General features: G+C 40.2%; 1 protein-coding gene across 3 annotated transcripts in view; it reads right to left on the bottom strand.

Annotated features, from left to right (window-relative positions):
* Positions 1-22784, bottom strand: part of pax7a (paired box 7a) — a 72149-nt gene extending 49365 nt beyond the window's left edge. Inside the window, exons 1-4 of one of the 3 annotated variants that reach the window (XM_054784002.1) lie at positions 22298-22784; positions 21190-21425; positions 20008-20152; positions 19607-19735 (exon numbers count right to left, since the gene is read on the bottom strand). In XM_054784002.1, coding sequence (XP_054639977.1) covers positions 19607-19735; positions 20008-20152; positions 21190-21425; positions 22298-22382 — 595 coding nt within the window. In that variant the 5' untranslated portion in view covers positions 22383-22784. The remainder of the gene's footprint in view (positions 1-19606; positions 19736-20007; positions 20153-21189; positions 21426-22297) is intronic. The other 2 variants (XM_054784003.1, XM_054784004.1) reach the window with 2 other exon arrangements.
* Positions 22785-23586: the final 802 nt, after the last annotated feature.

The following is a 23586-nucleotide window of genomic DNA, read 5'->3' as shown; positions in this document are numbered from 1 at the left end:
TGAAGGTCTGCAATCACTCTCAGTCTATTTACCTTCTAATGAACAAACATTTAATCATCATGTCTTCTTTTCCTTTTAATCCACTCCCTCACGTGCCAACGTTAATAATGATCAGCAAATAACACTCCCGCGGGGGTGTCGAGACCCATTTCGTTAATGGTCGGCTCTGCAACAAAAAGGTACATACTGATTAGACCTTTCGCATAATACTGCTGCTCTAAGGCTTGGTGGGATATTGATAAACCTCCAGCGTCCCCAACTCGTTACTTAGGGTCCAATTAGAATGTAATTATGTGCCATCCAGTGGGCACGATTACTCCTCTCCTCCAGGGGCCCCTTAAGATGAGCCCCCCCACACACACCCACCAACATTGATTTTCAAATGCTGGTCAGCGCTTTGTTTAGCTAAGTGCTTGATTAAGGCGAAGAATGAATTAAAGCTACATTGAATTACAAATGTCAGGATAGAGGAAATGGATAGCTTTAATACAAAAATCTTTAACCAAACGGGGGCCGATCATGGATATTTCACTTTTCTCGCCAGAGTATTGTATTGAGATCAATGTCTTGCAGCATTATACTTAAAGCATCACAAAAAGTGAGTATACAGCAACCATTTTTATAATATTATATCTTGGATACAGCTTATATAGCAGTATAGGTGTACTGTCCACTGAAAATGATGGTTGATAGACACCTTGCGCTCCTCCAACTTCCTTTCTTAGGTTTGAGGATAGCCAACAGGTGCTCAATTGGGTTCATGTCCGGAGGAGACTTGGCAACTCAATCACCTTTGCCTTCAGCTTCCTCAGAAAGGCACTTGATCATCTTGGTGGTGCGTTTGGGCTCCTTATCATGCAACCCTGCCATGCAACCCAGTTTTCCCAAAAGAGAAGATTGTACTCTTGCTTCAGAATGGCACACTACATTTTGGAAATCATGTTTCTTTTTAATGAACGGCGGTTCCCCCAGTGCCGGCAGCACTCGTGTAGTGCTCATAACTCATGACGCTACCACTGCCACGCCAGACTGGGCAAGACACGCTTGTGTTGCCAGCTATTCAGACAAAAATTGCTGTGTGTTGAGTCACGTTCAGTGCATAATAAAGCCATACTGCTACACAAGCTGTGCACTGACTACTCTATGCAAGTTTAGCTCTATGGTGCTGTCCTGACTATATAACACATTTGGGTATCCTCACTTTATTTTGAGATACTGTATATAACTACCGGTATATTACCTCTTAAAGAGGAAAAACATAAATATTACAAATAAGCTCCTGCCTTCATGCTCTCCTGTGCCACGGGAACCAACAATGGCCTCCCTATCAGCTGCACCTTTCTGCTCACTATCCGAGACGCAGGGACAAAAACAGACAGGGCTTTGGCAGCGCGGTATTAGCTCATAATGGCTCATTTTTGAAAAGCATATTAGTTCCAGCATAATTACGATGAGGCCTCACGCTCTGTGCGCGTGTGTGTGTGTGCGTGTGTGTGTGTGTGTGTGTTGCAGGCATTCACAGGACCAGCCTGTGAGCACCGAGCCTCACCAGTTGACTGACAGCAGATTTAGCTGGAAATGCTGCTTGTGTGTTTATTTACACCCCTTTTTTTTATCCCACAGGACAAAAATAACACGGAGTCTTTTCTCCCCCCTTTTTATGTTGACTTGTTTATTTTTGTGCCTACCTTTTGTCGTGCCTTGATACCGCAATTATACTTTTTGTCAGTCACAGGGGGGTGAATATCAAAAGGCCTAATTATGCAAACAGGCCGCAGATAAGCGATGGGATCTGCTATCTGTGACATGCATCTGTCTCTGTGCTGTCTCTGCCGCTCCGGGCCTGCATATAAACACGCCTGCCTGTCCTCGGGACTGCATGCGATTCAAGCACAACAACACTGGAGTTAGTGAGAGTGGAGGGATGTTTTGGGGGCGGAGAGTTGGTGGCGGTGGGGATGGGGGTGCAGCAACATCAAATAACTAACAACTTCTCCCAATTTGCATTTTTGGGAGAATGGCATCGCCGCTTAATGCACGTCTCTCTCTGCCTGTTCCATCCCAAAGGGGCTGCCGGAGTGAAAGGAGGCCTCGGAGTGCACGATGCATCCCTGATAGCAAACTCATGTGACGACCACATCAGCGATTAAGAGACAATTTTTGCCATGAAGAAGCTCCCGAGGTTATCCTAAACTCTACACAAAACTCTAGTGCGTTAAAGCGCAAAAGTTTTTCTGCACTTTTTTGCAGCAGACAACTCATTAGGCACACCTGCACGGTCGAAAGCGTGGATGTGTTTTAGTCAGTTTGAGCCAGTTTGAGTCCCAGGGTCCTCCCTGTCCTAAATTTAAGATGAAAACGTTTGGGAATCCTGGCTTCCAATGAGATTTGTGCTTCTAAAGATAGCAAAGACACTTGTTAGGCACACCTGCACAGATATGTTTAGGTAAGTTTCAGTCCAGCGCAGGAAAAGTTAGGAAATCCTCTTTTTTTGGTGAGATTTATGTTTCTCAGTAATAAAGCTCAGATACTTTATAAGGAACACCTGCACAATTGAAAGCATAGGTGTGTTTTAGTTTGAGACCCAGGGAAGGAAAAGCATCTCCATAATTTGAGCTTAAAAATTTTGGGAGTCCCGGCTTCTGATGAGATTCATGCTTCTACAGATAATAAAGCTCAGACACTTTGTTAAGCACACTTGCACAATCCAAAGCGCAGGCGTGTTTTAGTCAGTTTGAGTCCCATGGAGGAACGAAATGTACAACATTTGAAATGAAAACATTTGGGAATCCCAGTTACTGATGAGATCCGTGCGTCTAAAGATAATACAGCTCAGACACTTTGTTTGGAATAAATGCACAATCAAAAGTACAGATGTGTTTCAGTAAGTTTGAGTCCGGGGGGCGGAACAAAATGTAAAAAAATTTAGCTTACTAAGTTTGGGAATCCCAGTTTTCAATGAGATTCATGCCTCTAAACATAATAATGCTCAGACACTTCATTAGGCACACCTGCATGATTGAAAGCACAGATTCATAGAAAAATGATCAATTCTCTTCTTTGTCGTTAATTGAAGTGCCATATATGGCATGACATGATGTGTTTTAGTAAGTTTGAGTCCCCGGGAAGAGCAAAAGGTCTAAAATATTAGCATAAAAGGTTTGGGAATCCCTAGTGACATTCGTGGTTCCAAAAAAGTCTGGGAATCATTGTTTCCATGTTAAGTATGTTAAGTACAATATCGGGCAAAACATGATGTGTTTTAGTAAGTTTGTGTCCCTGGGAAAAACGATATTTCTAATTGGGCTGGCCAAATTTTGGGAATCCCAGTATCTAATGAGACTCATGATTCAAAACATAACAATGCTTAGCAGTGTCACTATGTTTGGGCTTATACACATCAAGTACTGTATTGCACATATGTGAACACACACTTTAGCTTTGACTTTGCACACTGTGATCTTTCATGGAACTGGTTTTAGGAAAATTTTTGCTAATATTTGCCGTGATTCATATTTGTTTTTGGTTTTGCTCGACGCTAGAACTTCCTTCCTTCAAGCACAATGATAAACATATTGTTGGATTAAAACCTCTCTGAATGTGAGCCTTATTATATTTGGAAAAACAGACTTTTGGATGGGAATTTGCAAGAGTCCTTCACATTGTTATGTTTCCAAGTACTCTTAATCCTAAAGAATGAAGCCGGAGAAAGAAGGAGGAGGGTGTAACTACGAGTAAAAATCCGACTCGCTTGCAAACTCTTCCATCAAGATGCACAGCAAATACGTCAATACTTTTATTTTCTATCGTCACATTCTTTAGGGGTTCGCCAAGACGCGGACTAATCTTCTCACAACAAACAATTAGCCAGCACCCCCTTTTTTTTTAGGAGGGAGGTGTTTGGGGGTGGAAGAGCCATAGAGTGATGCTCTTTTATAGCTCTTGTCATTTGGATGAAGGCGCGGCAGCGTCCGTGAGAGCGCACGCTTGCCTTCAACAACAGACCATCCACTGCTGGGGCCTCCTGGCCTTTTCAGCCCGCAGAGACAAGCTCCTCGGGGGGCCATTAGGGCATGAATAGGTGCCTGACAGGCCTGTGCAGCTCTGCGGGGCATCCATAAATGCTGACATATTGACTCCCCATGCCTGAGTGCTGCCCAAGTGTGAAAACGTGACGGCCTTGAAGGATTCTCTCCCTTTCTTTTTTCAAATGGACTACCTACTAAAACTATTTGCAAAACACTGTGGAGGATGATGGGCTTAGTTTGTATACAGCAGTGCTCAAAATGATTGTTTAGGGGAACTTCAGTATTATTATTATTATTATGTTGCTATTTGTTATACAAACCTTGATGTATTTAGATATATATATTTTATGTACTTGTGTGCCACTGCTTTCCTCTCACTGCTGTAAATTTCTCCATTTAGTACAAAATAAAGGTTTAATTTATCATAAAAACAATAAAGCATTGCATAAACCCCATGATAAATACGTCTTTTTATGAAATATTTGTAATGATCAGATTACAGGGGGTATCATAGGCAGCCTGGTTAGAATAGAACAGAACTGAATACAGTACAATAGGTGGCCAGTTTACATGAGCTTACATTACACTGTATATATATATATTTGTTTAATGAGACACTTCATTTGTATTCATTCTAAAAGCACTCTTTTTTTCCCTCATGATTTGCAAATAAAAGCTATCAAAAATCTACAATAAAATGTAAAAAAAAAGTACTTTCCTCAAATGTATACATCACAACTTTTTGTCATCCTTTATACTGAAACGCACAGAACAGTCAGTCCTGTCAATCAATATTAGACTTTTAATGTCCACTCACCAAGTGTGTGATTCACACACACTGCCCTGATCTTGCACATCTTGTTTACTTGTTTTATTTTAATGAAGTATTACAGTTTATTTTAGGTGAAATTTCGACATCCTTTGCTTGCTTTTGTATTTAATGTGCCTTTATTGGGCTGCAACAAGACATTTTCCTGGAAAGCATCATCATACAAAGTCAACTTTGCCAGGTTTGTTCTGCGGCATCTCTTGTCTACAAGAATGTCACCGCTTGCCTCAAAGTCTTTGCTAATTGAGGTCAGAGCGAAAATAATGAAATTAACAAGGGACAGAGTTAAAAGGCAGGCGGGTGGTGAGGGGCTTAGGGGGTCCTTGCCAAATTGAGCCTGAGATGTGGTCCCCTGGCAAAAAAAAAATACTAGTCTTACTTTTAAAAAATACAGGAAATCAAGCAGTAACGTTTGAAAAGGCTGCGAGCTGAGGTCTCTTGGAGGAGGCGTACGATTTTCTCCACAGAAGCAAAGACAGATTAACCCACAGCACAGTAAAGGAATGCACACACTGGACCCCTTTGTGCATGTGCGTGTACGTGTGTGTGTGTATGTGTGCCTGAGGAAGGTCTTCTAATTTTCTGGGCTGTGAATTTTATAGGAAAGAAAAGTTTGCATGACACAAGAGAAGAAGACGATATAAACATAAAACGGTAACTGCTGCTGCTGCATAAACGGCTTCACCAAGACAGATTGTTAGTAATCAAAGAGCAAAGAGCGTGAGTATTTGCAACAAAGAGCTTAAGCGAGGCTGTAATGTGGAGCTTTTCACATATTCCCCAAGGAGGGAATGAGTGACGATGCAGAAATAAGCCCATTAGTTTCAAAATAGGGAACAAAACATTGCAAGTTGTTATTTTGCAGGGACCAGGACGCCAGCTCCGCCCTTCTCTTTGGACAATTTGAACAATTTACGATTTACAACACTCAGGGAACATGTTTGTCTTTAGCGGTGGTTGCATGCGCAATTAAAACAAATGAATATTTGAGCGTTGGAGCACATCAGGAGCATAAAATGTGAAATGTTCTGGCGCTAAGTAGCATAGGCTAATGGCCATTTTTTAAACTAGCGGAGCATGGTTTGTGACAGAGAGGAGAGAGAGCGCGGGGGCACTGTGCTAAACCTAATTATTGTTGCACATTATGCCGCCTCTTCCTGTATTGTAATAAAATTAGCCAGAAATGCCTTTTGTCTTTTTCCACCCCCCCCCCCAAATGCAGCTCGCTCGGCGGTTAACCAGCGGAAACCCTTTCAGAGTTTGACAACCCTCGCCGGCGAGGTGAATCGCTGGAAAGTACGCGTCTTTCAATAAATTACGTGCTTCTGACCGGCTCATCTGATTTAACATGGACATAATAAAAAGCCTGTGTCGTGTCGGCTAATTTCTGCATTTTGTTTGGTTTGGTGGAATAACAACAGCTTAATCGGCAAGACAAACGTGCATTTGTGCCAGAGGTCTTGCTTATTATTATTACAGTGTGCATCTCAAAAATGTAGCCAAGATTCCCTCAGACAGGCGGGGAAATTTGTACAGTGTGTTTTGTACAGAAACCATCGCACTGTAATAAATGTCACACAAAGCTAACAAATTTAAATAGACCACTCTGTCAAGTGTAATGAACTGATGAGTAACCATCATTAAATCATGGAAAAAGTCACACATAGGGGCGGGGTTGTGTCTTTTTTTTTTGGAGTGCTAAATAAAAGTTTACAGTCATCTCTCAGCATGAGGATTCATCTCGACTGGAAGAAAGGCTTTTGTGGTTTGACGTCAGCTGTCAGCCGCCAACCACGTTTTTGTCGTCTGATAAATAACTTGTTAGTCGGGATGACTGTGATTTACGGAATTACACGGTGAATTAAATTGTGTTTACGACGGAAATTGCTCTCTGTCTCTCTGTCGCGGCAATGCACCAACTGTAGAGTCCAGACAAAAGACGGAAAGCTATGTGCCTCTGAGCGGGAACACAAAATGAAAGTGTATGTTCGTGTTATTCCCGCTCCAGCAAAAGGCGCCATTGTCTGTCAAGGCCACAAGGTCAGCCAGTAATGGTTTTATCACGGCAAACCATGTGTGTAGATCAGCTGATCTATGCCGGTGCGTGGCAAATCACTGCTAAGGTCTCTAATTAGCGGCGGGTCAAAAAAACATAAACAGCTGTGGCTGTAGTTTTTTTTATTTAATCAAGTATCAAGTATCATGAGTGGTCTATATACCTCTACATGTGCTTTAAAATGTTGTTACTCAGCCACAATGAAGTCAAACTACTCAACAGTATTAATGTTGTCTGAGCCGTTTGCTCCCTTACCGCTATTACAACATTGGTTCTGTTGCTGCTGTGTTGTGCATTGTTAATAATAAATGACCATGTGGTCAAAGACAGCAACTTTTTCCTTTTTATTTTGTCATGCACTCCAAATCATTACTTGAGTTTAAAAAAAAAAAATATGTATTTTTAATGAGTTTTCAAATAAAAGGGAAAAAAAGGCCTCTCTCCAGTACAGTAGATCCCCGCTTTTCAAGTGGGTTACGTTCCAGGACCACCAGCGAACGGCAAGCATGCACAAATAATAGAAATGCCCAAAAAATGGCCCTCCCTCTCCAAACCATCCTGCGAGCTTGAAGAATTCTACACAAAATGTTGTATTAACATTTGCAATAAAAGTGACTGTTGTAATTATGAGATTAGATTCAATTCCAAAACCCTCCATTTCTCACTTCAGTATGTCTCACACACTTATTTTGAAGTATAAAATATATAGGCACTCATGAATAATGTAAGATGATCCACGAAAAGATGATATCGGAGTCACAGTGTAGAAGTTTTATATGACTTCCACTTTTGCGCCTTGGTGCATTCAAGGACCGCCAAACAAAGCGTGAAAGCTTACAAGCTTGATGAAAAAACATGATCAGTGAAGCATGAAGACATAAACATGTAAAAATTGTGTGCATTTTTAACTGGGGTACATGTATGCTGTACATTTTACCCGTGTTATCACGTATTCGCGCATTATTACTGACTTATGGTGAATGAAATGCGTTTTCTGTGGAAAAAATGGTAACAGTATTTTTGGGGAGAAAAAAAGTATACACTAACTGGTAGCGCTGTGAATGCTGAATCGCAAATTAATGCATTCAGGGAAATTCCCTATAATGAATGCCACTTTTTTTTTTTTTTTACGCGCGATTAACATGCGCATGTCCTGTTTGACCCTCGGCCCGCTCCGAAGTGTGAGAAAACGCAGTGGTGTTGCAATTAATGTTGAGCGAAAATGGACAAAGGCTAGTGTATTTTGAATGCTACATTTAGCTTGAAAACCTTAGCAGATGGCCGTCTTTACAAGACCAAATGTATATTATCGCTGTGAGTTGAAATGTCACCGGAGTACGTTGAGTCTTACATGCCACTTGCTGGACTCAGATGGAGAAACAGGTAAAAAATGTGCGGGAGCTGCCGCTATTTTTTATTGTCATTTATACAGTAGTACTTTGGCATATGAGTGTGTTTTTTATTGACCAGCCATCTCTCGCTGCAACCTGAAATTTGGGTAATGAGCTGCAAGTTACTGACAGGCATTGCCAAAGACAGCTATTAGGAAAGTTTATGTAAACTTAGTATATGGGGACAAAGGAGGAAGTGAGCGAGCACACACACAGTGCTCCATGAGATGGCAGTAAAGGCTCGCAAGGGAATTTATTAGCATTATTATTTATAAGCGTTATTAGCGTTTGGACTTGAACTGCTGTGTTTGTCAAAGAGGACAGAATAAAACTTGCACGTTGTGTCATAATTTCACGCTGCTGAAGTCGCCAGACCAAAAAAAGTGCGATAAAGTGTGTGTAAAAGAGTGTTTGTGCGTGTGTATGTTTCTGAAAAGCATCGGTGCTCAGTTTGACATCTAATGAAGTCGGCTTGGACATTCGGCCAGGTAAAAATCTGGGTGAGAACCCTCTTATAGACATTTAGTGTTGTTTTCGAAACTTTCCATTTTGAGATTTGCATCTCTGGTGTTCTAAACCGCTGTTGTAATATAAACACCCTATTTTCAGTTACCATTGCTGTTCAAGTGTGAGCCTTCTACAGTATAACGACCACCACCGTCTGCTCCCGTTAAAATCATTGCACCCTAATCTTCCCTTTACTCGTCTCTCCTGGTGAATAACCCATGAGAGACAAATAAATGGCCTTTAGGGAGGCGCCGGCACCTCTTGTCAAGACATATCCACTTGAGAGACGCCGCCGTCCTCGTGTCAACTCATTCCTCCGGCCCATTTCCTGCCCTCACTCCAGTCTAATGGAGCTGAGCCACCACAATCCCAGTCGAGGTAATACTCACCAATCGGGATTCATTACAAGGACAAATGCGCGAGTGCGATGCCCACTGCAAGTGACACAGACGAGAGGGCCTGGAGTACGAAGAAATAAAGCCCCCCTCCAACCCCCCTTTCGTCAGACTAAATTGGATTGGCAATACGGCCCACAGATGTTGGAGGAAAGTGGCGAGAAAGACAATGGGGCAGAAAATAAGCCACAATAATGACTCCACTTGGTAAACTAACACAGTATTGATCGCCTTCTCCTTCTTGTTTGTTTAGAAAAGCCTCATCCCCGCTAATAGCTGTCTAAGAGTGTAATCTCTCCCTTGTCCTCCCCTCGGCATCCCCCCCATTATGTGGCTCCTTTCAAAGACTTTAGGGTCCAGTGTCGCGCTGGGCTGCGGGGCAATGGGACCGCCGAGCGATTGTTTGCTAATGTTGACACCTGCCAGAGCCGGCTCGCTCTATTCGGGGCTCGCCAAGCCCTCCGAAAACGGGATGCTCCCCCTCTTTAGCGAGATTAAGTGCAGGGTTGCCGGGGTCACAAATCACCGGACTCCCTCTGAAGTCGGGAGGCACCGAGCCAGAGAGCGAGAAAACTAAAAGGGAAAGCTGCAGAGGGGAGGGACGGGAGGAGGGATGAGGGATAAAGACTGACAGTCTATTGTCCGCTGAAAAGGACAGGAATAATGTATCTTCTTAGCTGTGAGGGACCAGCGTGGCCCCCTTCAAAAGTATATCAACAGAGGAGCACAATGCACATTGATGCTTGGAAATCATACCTCCACCAAGGAGTCTTTGACCTGCTTCCATGATTTTTACTACTAAGAACTGACAAGTATAAAACCCTAGCAGCCATCCATAAAATTTGAACTGTTTGGTTTGTTTGTTAAACAAACTATACGGCAAAACCATTCAACCGACTATTAGAAAACTCTTCAGCGATAAATCAGACAAAATTTGTTTGCAGAATTACACAAAAACGACTCAAGCGATTATTATGTACATTTGGGATGAGGGAAGGACCCTTGAATTTTTGTGCGAATTCCGAATAAAGTTGAGTATGTAGGATTTCTTTTATGATTTTTTTAAACACTGTTTAAATTGGTTCGTTTTTTTACATAAAAATGTTTTTCGGTGTTTTGATATTCATTTTTGTCCTCATTTCTTAATCCATTTTATGAATCACCCAGTTCAGTTTTGGAGATGAGTCAGCTTTTTTATGCATAATCACACAAAATATACTCAACCTATTTCGAGAAAAATGAACTCTTATACATTTTAGTGCTGATTCCTCTCAAGTTGCAGATCCAGGAGGCTGGGATTTGATAACGCTCCCAGCCTCTTCTTTTTTTTTTTTTTTACCTGTACTGATTCAATGTCGGACTGTTTTGTTCGCAAAAATATATATTCAAGCAAATTTCACAAAAAATGATGAAGCATTGAGAAAGGCACCAGGGGAGAGCTGGGTAAATTTTGTGGCATTCATAAAATTGATGTGTCCATTTGTTTATATATTAAACGATTACGCAAAAACTACACAAACGACTGCATGAAACATTTTGACAGGATTGCACATGCACCGTTACCATTTTAGTGCGGATTTGACTCAAGTTGCAGATCCAACAGTTGATTTGGTTTCAGAGAGTGATTCAGATTGTGTTGTTCTCGGAATTAGGCAAAATCCACTTAAACCATTTTCATGAAAATTTATGGAGAATGGGGAAGGGGCCAAGGAAAAACCCCCATTGTGTTTTAGTGTGACTCCAATGTGTATCATCTCCACCAAGGACATAGTTTTTGGTATATGCATTAACTTTTGTCCAACAGATTTGTCTGTTACGTAAAACCTACTCAAGCGACTATCACTAACTTTGTGACGAGCTGGGGTATGAGCTCCGAATTAAGTTGCCTAATTGCAGAACAAGTGTCATGTTTAGCTATGATTTGATTTAGCGCTGCCTCAGGATGCTAGGACATGGTGGCAGGTTGGTTCAATAAAGTCTTTCATGAGCAAAAGACATGCTCACCCGGAGCAGCACGACACACAAATAACAACAAAAACTAGGAGGTGCAGAAGTAAAGGTAAAAACAAAACAAACCATGGAAGGTGAAACAGGAACGCATAAGAAAAGGGGAATAAAATGAGGAAACAACTAACGGAGAGGCAACAGAACGTATCAAACACACAAGCAATCATGCGGAACATGACAATGAGGGCTAATTTTGTTTCTCTGTTTGCTACCATCACCAGATAGGGCTTTTTTTGTTTGCCTCCACCAAGGAAGCTTGCCAGACTATTTGGGAGATATGTTGGACAGTTGTTTTGTTATTTGTTGGCAAATCTACATAAAAACATCTAAACTTTGAAAGAGGACCATTTTTTAAACATTTTAGACAGACTATGTGAAATTTTGACACATTTTATCCATGCTGTATGAAGTCTGTATCTGTGAAGGTGTAAAAATCTGTTTTTTCTCTCTCACTTTCAACCCAATTGGTTGAGGTAGATGGCGGCCCATGCACAAATTTTGCTTGGTTATTTTCACAAATTATACAAAAGCCACATCATGTTATTGACAATAAATGGACATATGACCGCATGCATTCGATTTTTCGCCTGATGCGCCTCTTTTTGCTAATATATACCTAAGCACACAAAGCATGTCCACAACAGACAGTGCCCAGCTTCTCCCCTTCCCCTTTTTCCCTTTTGCAGATGTACATTAATGCATTTTTTTTTAAGCGAGCGAGAGATCTGAGCTGTAGCAGAAGCAGCCTGTGTCCCTTTTTAAAAGTGCTGCTGTCCAGCCTTATCGTGTCAGTTTGAAGGCCTCCATTCAAAAGTATTCATGCATCTGCCTTTGAGGCACAATGGCTGCTAGTTTATAAACTGTCTGCCCGGGCACCCAAAGGCTTTGGTTCCTATTGTTTTGCTCCCCTTAATAAACTTTTTGGAGGAGTTCATCAACTCGCTTGAATAGCGAGTCTCAAGACAGAAAATAACAGAAAGGCCTTTTCTCTCCTCCCTTCTCTTTCTCTCCTCTCCTTTCTAGGAGCTGTTCACCGAACAATGGCGAGAAGAGGCTTGTCAGACATCACACACCGCCTTTTTTTTCTCGCGCGCTACAAGAAAAAAAGTATTCACACCCCCCAAAAAAGAGAATGAAGCCTCCTGAAATGGAACAGGAAGACAATGCCTTTTTTTTTGCACAGGGCTGCACTCGAGAGTAAATAAAAAATAATACACAAAGAGTGTGAACGTCTTCTAAAATGCAAGCAACACCTGTTGTCAGCTGTAATGACAGGATGGTTTATTTGTTAAAGTTGCATCACCTGTTTGCACTTGCACAATTCAACATGTCCAAAAAGGAGCAGCAAGGAGCGGAGTTTATTTAATCCTACGCCTTCTCCGTGTCCAAGCTATCACTGATACATTGTTCTTGTCCTCTTTAAATGTTACCATTTTCTAAAACTTTAAGGAGCGGGGCACATTTTCTATATTAAAAATGTTAAAAGCAATCCACTGTAGGGCAATATATGCAAAGCTATCTGGACAAAACATCCACATAAATAAAATAATAAAATACATTTTTAAAACTAAAACCTTAAAATTACACCCAAAAAAATTGTAATTCTACATTAAAAATTATAAATAAATGTAAAAGTTGAAATAAATTCATTGAGGATGCATGAATAAAAAATAAATAGAGGGGAACTGAGACACACTGTCAATAAATAAATGCAGATGCAACGAAATGTCATTTTGGCTTTAAGTCATTAATCCTCTGTTACACCTTTAAACTATACTAAAAAAAATGGCAAAGTCTTTAATAGATGTCCGCTCTAATTAATTTCATAGTCAATTAAAAGGAGGCTGCACTCCATGGCTGCTGGACAGCCGTAATTGATGTAATAGCCGGTAAAGCGGAGAGAGAGAGAAAGGAAGGTCTTCTTGGAAATAAAAGCCCGCTGTGGTCCAATTGAACAACATTGCTTATCCCTCCTACCACCTCCTCCATCCTCCATCCTCCCTCCTCCTCCAGCGTCTGACCCAAAAATGCCTTATTGGCTGCCCCCGGACCATGCCGCCTCCTGTTTCCCACCGATGCCCCCAGTGCGTTTTGAACACCCTAATTAGATGTGACAAGTTCAACGAGCTGGTCCTCGCAGGAGGAAAAAGCTGCTCAGGTTATGATTTCCGAGTCAGAGCCACCAGGGAACTTGTGGACAGATGATTCCTGTCAGCCTCATTCATCTTCTCACAGCCAATTAAACATCAGCGCTAACAAAGCGCTGCCAATTAAACGCCTCCGAGGAGACGGAGATGGATAGGTTTGGCGGGAGGGGACATTACATAAATATAGAATAATAAATGTGCAATTTACAACCTGCGGAACGCGAGACACATGAGAGTTGTATCATATTTTTCCAATTTGGTCACACGGTGTCACATATTTAAATTGATTGCGGTGGAGTTTGCACAAACTGGCTCATTTCTGATCGTTTCATGTTCTTCTTGTGTATTTAAATGAGGTCGTAATTAACATATTTTAACTGACACTGTCGATCAAAACGGAGCGATAATGTTCATGGAAAGGCAGCTCCTGTATTGAATATCATTAGCTAGGTGTACCTAATGAAGTGGCCAGCCGAAGCATTCATATAGATAACATTTCACTCGTGACTTAATGTAAATGGGAGAAAAATAGATTTGAATAATCGTTTAGTGGATTCATTGACCGTTTGCGTGGGAATGATTGACGATTTAATCCATCTTGAGGCAAAAATGGAGTGCACTACTTGATTCTAACCAGCAGAGGCGCTGTTGATTGTAATCTTACATTGTTGTAATAATGTAATATAATTTGTGTAAAGGAAAAAAATAATACTTTTTAAAATAAAGATATTTAAGATATTTATGTGGGAAAAAAACTCAGAATGAAAATGAAAATAATGAAAATGAAAAAAATAAATGAAAATATTACAACATTAAAACATTACTGTACACACGGTAACACACACACACACACACATATATATATATATATATTTATATATATATAATATAAGTCACACATAAAAACATGCATTATACCTATACTATTATACCCAATATTTTTTTTTCCATTTTATCCAAGGAACTTTTAGTGTTTAGTTTTCCAACACGCCTATTTTTATTTCAAACATGTTTTAACAACAATTATTTGAAATTAAAGCAGAAAAAGTGCACCCCAACAAATAACACCATACGTTTGCTGTCTTGTCAAGAAATCCCTCCACCTGTTGGCATCAGGACAATGGTGGAAAGGGGGTGGGGGTGGGGTGGGGGGGGTCAAACACAGGCCCCCTAATGAAAGACATCCTATGTGACAGGATACCTGGAGGGGACATCGCTCCGTCTTTAATTTGTCGCATATGGCGTGAGACCTCTTCCACCCCCTCCCCAATGAAACACACTTGCATAAACTCAATGTGATTCTTGATGGTAAAAGCTATAATTAAATATCGGGAGTGCTGGGAGTGCTGGTGACGTCACCCAGACGTCTTATATTCTGCAATTTGGGAGCAGGATGTGTTAACCTTGAAATGCGTCCCAACAATGTGCCATCATAACCCCCACCCCCTCTCCATCAATGAGGGGAGAAATTGAATCCCTTTAAGTTATTAAGCAGGAAAGGATTATAAAAGGCTCTTTATAGAAATGAGCTAGAAATCCCCATGTCTTCCTCTGTGCACTTTTTACATTTCCCACAAGAAGCTGGGGAGGGAAGATTGGCCCTTTTCAAGAGAAACCACAAGAGATGGGGAAGAAAACCTTTTTTTTTTGGTTGGTGCCCAGATGATAGAATGGCGGGGGGGGTGTCCCACATGGTAAGAGCGCCACTTTAATTAATAGACAGCCTTGAGAGGTATCACTGTCAGTGTGTGACTGTTTGTGCCCCCATGAATATTTCTGATGTGATCAAAGTCAATGAATCTAAGCCTGCTCTCGTTTTATTTTTTATTTAGCTCATGGTGTCGACACTTAAGCCGCTGACACTGAAATGTCACTCTGGGTTCGGTGGGCCCGTACAAGCTTATCGGGTACCCCCCCGCCCCCCTTTAGTCAGTTTAGTTTGCATGTGTACACATCTGTGCATGTCTTCACAACCATGACACTATTTAAACATTTAAATAAACATGACATGAAAACGTAGGGGAAATGGCCAGCCTGAGCGTAATAGCCGTCATTACGCACGCGCAGTGGAGCCATACTGGAACCACAAGAGCGCATTCACAGCTCATGATTCACCTCACTCTGCATGTGTTCGGATGGTGATTCTTACAGAAGCCACTTGCATGACACGTAACGAGACGACAAATATGTCTTGACCATTTTTTTTCCACGTTTATCATAATTAGAATGAAAGAAACCATCATTATATATGTTAAATAATCATTTATTTTTCACATTTGCATTATTATATGAACCAGTGTTTTGTGTAATTTGTTTTTTTTTACATTAAATTGTGCACACCTCTTATTTAAATGAGCTCAAATGACAATTATTATATATTTGTAATTTAATATAGCCTACTGTAATACCGGGACACTTTAATAGGTACACTTGCACTCGTGATACCCAATAGAAAAGCTGAAATATCAATAATTAATCAAATAATAATAATAATATATAGTGCGTTTACACAAATTGACGCAGGTATGAGGTATTCATACACTTTTAATAATACATTTTTCTCTTCTAATCATTTTAATATTAAATATAAATATAAATGATGAATACATAAAATTATAAATATGTAAGTATTGGGACTATACTTTGCAGTGGTGGAAAAACAGACGATTTTGGAAAGTAATCCAAATATATCGGAGACATAATTCGACACGTTAAATATAGTTGTGGTTGTAGTTTGCAGTGGTGCAAAAAATAGAGATATTTAAAAAATAAAAATAGATTGGAAATTGGAGACATACATTTATAATTACAATATCATTGGTTTCAATATGATTAGATACATTAAATATTGTTGAGATTGTAGTTTGCAGAGGTGACAAAATATTAGAACTATTGAAATAATTGTTGTATCAGGTTGGTGATTGTGCACGTGTACATAATGTTTGTATTGTTACTATTCAATATCCAGGCAATTTTACTAAAATATGATATTTTACACATTAAGACACACATTTTAGATCATGCATTTATGATACAATTATGTTAGTGATTTTAATGTTATTAAATATGTTAACTAGACTGATTGCACTTTGCAGTGTGGCAAAAAATGTTAGAAATATAAGAATAATTTGATTATGTTGGTACCTAATATTTTGACAGTTACTATTTAATGTTATTTTAATATTACTACAAAATATGAGATTTTATACATGCATTCACACATTTTAAATAATACATTTATTTTTTATTCCTGATTTAAATATTATTAAACGTGTTAAATAGTAAGATTGTAGTGTGCAGTGGTGGCAAACTTATTTGAAATATTTCAAAAATAATGCGGGTCACTTAACAATATTTAGTTTTAAAATATTAAAAATGTGACCATTGTGATTGTGGTTTGCAATGGTCACAAAAATATTACGATTTAAAAAAAATAATAAAAAGATATTGGAGATTGTGCAGGTGTGCCTAATGTTTTTATTGTTATTAGTATTTAGCATGATTATTATTATTGTTAGTGCCGGGTGCCCTCCGTATAATAAAGCGCGATGTAAATTCCAGTGAAATGTGGCTCTAGTGGCTGCGGGGACAGGGGAGGTTAATCCGAGTTTAATGCAGTGAAGCACAGCGCGGGGTCTGGGCTATGATGGGTATGTTATCTCTGCCCACCATTTGGGTTCTCCCTCAATTCCAAGCCAAGCCAAATAGCTGCATGGAAGAGAGAGAGAGTGGAGTGGATGGAGTTATACTCTCCTCCATGCCTGAGGAAAGAAAACGTTATTAATAGCTAAATAACTCGCCCATACTTTCAGTGAATCTCTCTCACACACTGTTCCAGATGGATTTGTTTGAAGTCAAGCGCTCCAGTCCCCTGCATGCCCCCCCCAAACCCCACCCCCTCCTCCTCCATTCATTCAGTGAGGTTTTATAGCCGAAATATAACCACAATATGTCACCATACACTTATAGAAAGGAAGACTTGCACACTTTTCACAACAGAGTGCACCAATAACACAACATAAATGATGATGTGTGCTGTTCTGTTTGTGCACGCTGCCTCCCTCCCTCTCTGTCACTTCCCCTGCCTCAAACTGGGAAATAATCCCACCTGGCATCTGTTTAATTAGATTGAGGACCTCTGCTAATCCCGCGATTTGCTCAAGTGTCCATCGCCTGTCGCCGTGCGTCACTTGTGGCAGATGTGCATGATGCAAAAAGAAGAAGAAAATACAAAAATATAATGATGGATGGTGCACAGATTATTACATGTTTTGATTGGTTGATTTACTCCCCTCTGATCTCTATAGATTAGAGTGAGAACACAAATGCACTTCTAATAAACAAATAAATAAATATTAACGACTTAAACTGGATTTAAAAGAAAGAGAGGGAGGGAGAGAGAGACAGAGAGAGGGAGAGAGGATGGAAAAAAGCATGAATTTTGACGCCCAGGGCGAGCCACTGTATGTGAGCTGGGCTCTGAGATGAAAGTGAAAAAGAAATAAAAGGCTCTATTTAATCTGCTTTAAAACCCCTCTCCACATATAAGGGGCCGCGCTTCAAACCGCTAAGAGTGAGAGGCTGATTGGGGATAAATACATTTCTTAGCGTGCCTGCGAGCTATTACACCCGGTGTGAACACGTAGTCACCTATTCAGCTAGCTTCGTCTCCAGCGCTCCCTCTAATAAGTATTAGCGTTATTATTAAAAGCCTCGCTCGTCTCAAACTGCATTACGCATGCATGCATGGAGCCACGGAGGAAGGGAGGGCGGCTTTTTATAGCGATGTAATTCTCTCCCAATTTAAAAACACCAGCACCACGGGGACAAATGTAGCAGCAGGGGAATTATGGGATCTTGGGTGTTTTATAAATCAATAATATAATGTTTGTGCGTAAAGTTAGCGCGTAAAGCGTGCGTAAAATTCAAGCCACTTGGTGATTTATCATTAAAGCATTTACATGGCCTCATGTGGACACTCTGGAGGAGAATGGTGGCATTTTCCTGACAAAGCGTGGCAAGGGTTGGAGAGAAAGAAAAGGGGGGGAAAAAGACCGTTTTCACGCTATCAACTGATTCCACTCCAACGCGCCATTATATTAAATTACAAAACTATCTAGCAGCGGGGCGTACTGAATAATTCATCTCCCTTTATGTGCCCTCCTTGCCCCTTTGTCCAAAAGTTTTTCTCTGTCTCTCTCTCTTTTAGTATTTTTTTTTTTGAGAATGCCGGAACGGTGCTTCTCCTTACTCGCTGCTTTGCTTTCCAGGATTTAGCTTTTGTAACTCGACAAAAAAGAAAGCATCAATGAAAGGGAGAGTTTGTTGAGGTTCATCATCAAGTTTACAGGAGGTGAAACTGTCATTTTTTACTGCATATACGGACTAGTAAGTAAATAGGGCCTATGTTCAGGGTCCTTGACACAAGAAAACCATTTTTTAAAATTAGAATAAAATCAAGCATTTAAATGGTAATTTAGAAATGGTAACACCTGAAAAACGATTGCACTATATTACAGAAAAAATGTACTTTTTTTTGCTGTACTAACATTTGTAAATATATTGTTTTGCAAATATTACTATCAGATATTATTGTATGTATTCTATATTTTGCTAATATAAATATAGTATTTTACATTCATAATTACAGCATTTTTCTGCATTGATTAGCTGGGAGAAATATTAGGGTTTTGCTATGGTGACGTGTCCATTTCCACTCCAATTTAAGCTAAAAGACTAAAAATTGTATTTAAAAATCTGACAAATAACGTAAGAACGCCACCAAAATCATTGAAATCGATAACATCCGTATTTAATAGCGCATATTACCACGTATATGATTTAATAAGAGCTGGAATTAACAGAGCTACACCACATTGATTTCCTCTGAACTGACAAGCGGTGAAAATGTCACCGGCTGTGAGGTGGGTCAGGAGTCGTTTAAGGGGTCCCCACTAACCGGGTGAATGACTGACTGAAAGTATGAATGAATGAGGCAACACAAATTAATTTTCTGCAGCTAAACACCTTCTGCCAAGGCGCTCATAAATAATGGAGTGAATGATGGTTCGGTGTAAAATAAAAGAGGAATAATGTGTCCAAAAGTCCCAAGGGAACGCCTCAAAGGAAGTGTGTTTTAAATGTTTGGAAATACTGACAAAGCCCGCCATTAACACTGAGGTGGGTGACATGCAAGGTATGTAGAAGGCATCGACATTATAAAAAGGGCCACTGCTGTTAACTTACATTTATCACCGAGGATGCCATCGATGCTATGCTTTGTTTTCTTTTCTCCGTCTTCATCCTTCTTATCACAGTCATCCTCGTCATCTTTTTTGCCAAATCGGGCCCTCAAAACGCGGCTGATGGAGCTCACTAATGGCAACAAAAAGGTAAATGGGTGATTAGCCCCTAAAACCCAGAACACAACCACATCATCCTGTAAGACATTTCTTAAGAAGGACACTGCACACAAAGTATCAAAGGCATGTTATGTGTTTTTTATAGACTATATTCACATTTGAACACCTGCATGATGCACACACACCCCTCCAATAAATCATTTTGCCTCTCTTTTATCAGTTAGTGATGTTTGCACTTGCTGGCTCCTATAATAAAGTTTTTTAAAAAAGAGAAATGGAGCTTACCAGATGAAGCCTCACCTGAAGGAACCGTGCTTCTGTCGCACACCCCGTCCTTCAGCAGCTTATCCCGGATCTCCCAGCTGAACATACCCGGGTTCTCTCTCTTGTACTCCTCGATCCTCTTCTCCACGTCAGGAGTGGCCACCTGCTGTAAGTTGGGAATGTTGGGGCGGAGGGGGCACAGAAAAATGGGAGAGGAGGAGGATCATTTTAATTCGAAGTAGTGGTAATATTTATTCATGTGCGTTTCGAAAGGCCAGGATATAAATTCATGCTAATATTTCATTTGGAAAATTGTTAAAACATTTACACTTCAGTTAAACTGACTGCTGCTAATGTCTTGATTTTTATTTTCTTATTTTAAGTCAATAGTTTATTTCATGATATTAGGAGTATTATCATACATGTTTAAAAAATAAATTCATATCAGAAAAGCTTAATATCTAGTCATACAATTATTGTGTTTATTATTTTATGACTACTAGTAGTAGCAGTGATAGTATTCAATGCATAGACCTATGTACTTTATATTTACTGTCAATTCATATTACATCAATTAAATATTTAACTTGATATCAATTTAATTGATAAAATTGAAAAAAATAGATTGTTTTAAACAATAATTATGTCTAATACTAAACAAAATGCAGTGCAGTTAAACAGCGTCAGTGAAATATTGTGACCAGTGAATATAAGCCAATTGATGACATACGCTGTAACAAACACTCGAATGTAGTCTAAATTAGTGTTGCACAAATAGAACTAATTCTTTATATTGACAATGTTATAATATATGGCTGAGCAGGGGTTGCTAATATTGTGACCAATGAAGGAACGCCAATTAACATTCATCCATCCATCCATTTTCTATGCCGCTTATCCTAATTAGGGTCGCAGGGGTATGCTGGAGCCTATCCCAGCTGACTTCGGGCGAGAGGCGGGGTACACCCTGGACTGGTCTCCCGCCAATCGCAGGGCACATATAGTCAAACGCCAATTATTAAATTATGTAAACATATACATTGTTAAACACTGTGATAAATACTGCATATCTGACTGTGCAGGGGTACCGAATATTGTGACGTGTTACTGCGCATGCACATTATAATAATAATCATGATTAGTGGCTTTATTATTAGATCAGGCACCATGTCCAGGTACTGGCCCACTCCCACTCCCACTCACCCTGGGCTTGCTGCCTCCGATGGCACCGGGACGGATGGAGCCAGTCTCCTGGTATCGGCACAGGATCTTAGACACGCAGCCGTGAGAAACCCGCAGTTGCCGCGAGATGACGCAGGGCCGGATGCCGTGGTGGGCCATCTCCACTATCTTGTGTCGGATGTGGTTGGGCAGGGGCCTCCCGTTGATGAACACGCCGCCCAGCTGGTTGACACGGCCCTGGCCCAGAGGGGTGGACACTGCGTGGGAAGACACACACAAACCATGTCAACACAATATTAACAATGAAGCATCACGTTGTGTATTTTTTTAATTGCCATAAATGATCATGTTGCACATTTCCACAAAAAAACCCCAACCCCACTCCACGCATCCAATTCCACACTGGAGAGCCACTGAAAGAGGCTGACACTTGCCACCTTGATTATTCCTAGTCATGCTGTCCAAATATTGATGTGATCCTTTTCTCTTGTGGGTTATTTGCCATTTGCGGCGGCGCCCCACTCGAGAAAATCCACGGAGCTCGGCCAACTTCCAAAGCAATAGACGTGTTTTTTTTCCCTCTGTTTTTTTTAGGCGCATTTCACTTCATGCCACTTGAGCACGCACTGGGCCCTAATGGGAAAACGGTTGCCATAAATGCATGCAAATACAAAAGTGGTACCGCCACCCTTCCATCGCCTCCTCATCCTCATCCTCCCACTGCCGTATGCTCAGGCAACTTGAGTGTGTGTGGAGAGTATTCTTCAAATTAACAATTAGATTGCCTCTTTTGTGGATCGTTCACTGTCAAAGTTGGAGCCGTAAAATGGACATATATCATGTACATATCATGTGCAATATAATCACCAGTGTAATCAATATTAAATAAATCAGGTGGAAAAAAATACAAACGTGTATCAAGGACGAAATCTATCATTTTAAGTGGACAGAAAAGAACACATTTGTGGATCATTATACAAAAATAATAAAATATTCCATACGGTTCAATTTTTAAACACATATTTTGATACATATTTTTGCCGTCTTATTGTTTTTTTATTTTATTTTTAATACTACTAATAATAATTTAAACATAAAAAATAAGTGTGACCTTGTGTCCATGCCTCACCTTCCAGAGGGAAGCCGGTTCGTGGGTAGTTCTGGCCCGGCGTGGGGCGCACCATCCGAGGCACTGTTCCGGGCAAAGTAGCCATCCTGCAGCTACTGGGTCAGCACCACCACCGCTACAACAATGGAACTCTGAGCTGCAGCTGCTGTTACTCTCACCAAGTCCAAAATGAAACAGGAGAAGGGAATGTTATGGGAACCAAAAAAATGCACAAAAAAGAAAAAAATATGCAGAGAAATTCCAATCCCAGGTGGAAAAAAAATGGTAATTCTCATGCAAGAGAGAGGAAGAGGGGATAAATGAGTGATGGTCTTCTTAAAATTACCTTTGAACAGATTACTAATGATAGAAAATTATTTTATAAATGAAAAGTCTGTGGTGCTTAAAAGTCTGGAGTTTGGCAAAATGCGTAGATACTATTTTCCCCTTGGTGCATTTGGCGTGAGTGTAATGTCTGCTGGCTCCGTGGAAGTAGTTGAAGAGGGCAACTTTGGCGTGCACGTCGTGGGAGGAGACAGCCGAGCTCTCTCATAGGCTCCCTTGGCCTTCTTCTTTTAGGGATGAAACGGAGTGGGCTTAGCCTGCAGCCTGAGCGACCAATCAGAGGGCCGTTTTGCATTTTTTAATACGCTGCTGCTGCTGCTGCACCCTTCTTCCAGCACCATCATCCTCCTCCTCCTCCATCCTAAGACCTTGCACACAAGAAGCGAATGTATTACATCGAAATGTTAGCCTAACCCACTCTTTTTATTCACAGTCTACTTCTATGACATTCAAACCTGCAGAATATTTATGACTTTTCAGTCAGAACTTTTTTTTTATCTAATCCCCCTACAAAAATGAATTTATTAATTAACATATCAAAATTCTTACAAATGGATTTTTTTTTTTTTACCCTTAAATGTCGAGTGTTGATGGAATTTAGTCAGCTTTATGGAGAAGAAGTGAAATGGTTTCTATCACGGCCGAGTTCTGAAAAAGTTTGTAAAAAATATTTGGTCAAATTCCCGAGTAATACATTTTATTGTAAAAAAAAATGAAACTATAAAATCTATTTTTTAATGATCAAAACGTTAAATATACTTAATATAAATTCATTATTTTAGGTGTAAAATAAAAAAAAAGTTTTAAAAAAGTGAAAAAAGTAGTTTAAAGATGATCTCTTAATGAACTATTAATTAATTAGGGCATTGATTCATTTATTTGTGTGTGTGTGTGTGCGCTATACTGTATGTGCTTAAGGTGATACGCTTGGCACGACGTGGATGTGTGACATTTTTTGCACAAGC

The sequence above is a fragment of the Dunckerocampus dactyliophorus genome, chromosome 8 (genome assembly GCF_027744805.1).
Source record: "Dunckerocampus dactyliophorus isolate RoL2022-P2 chromosome 8, RoL_Ddac_1.1, whole genome shotgun sequence".
In the NCBI taxonomy this organism is placed as follows: domain Eukaryota; kingdom Metazoa; phylum Chordata; class Actinopteri; order Syngnathiformes; family Syngnathidae; genus Dunckerocampus; species Dunckerocampus dactyliophorus.
This window is presented reverse-complemented; position numbering and strand designations above follow the sequence as displayed.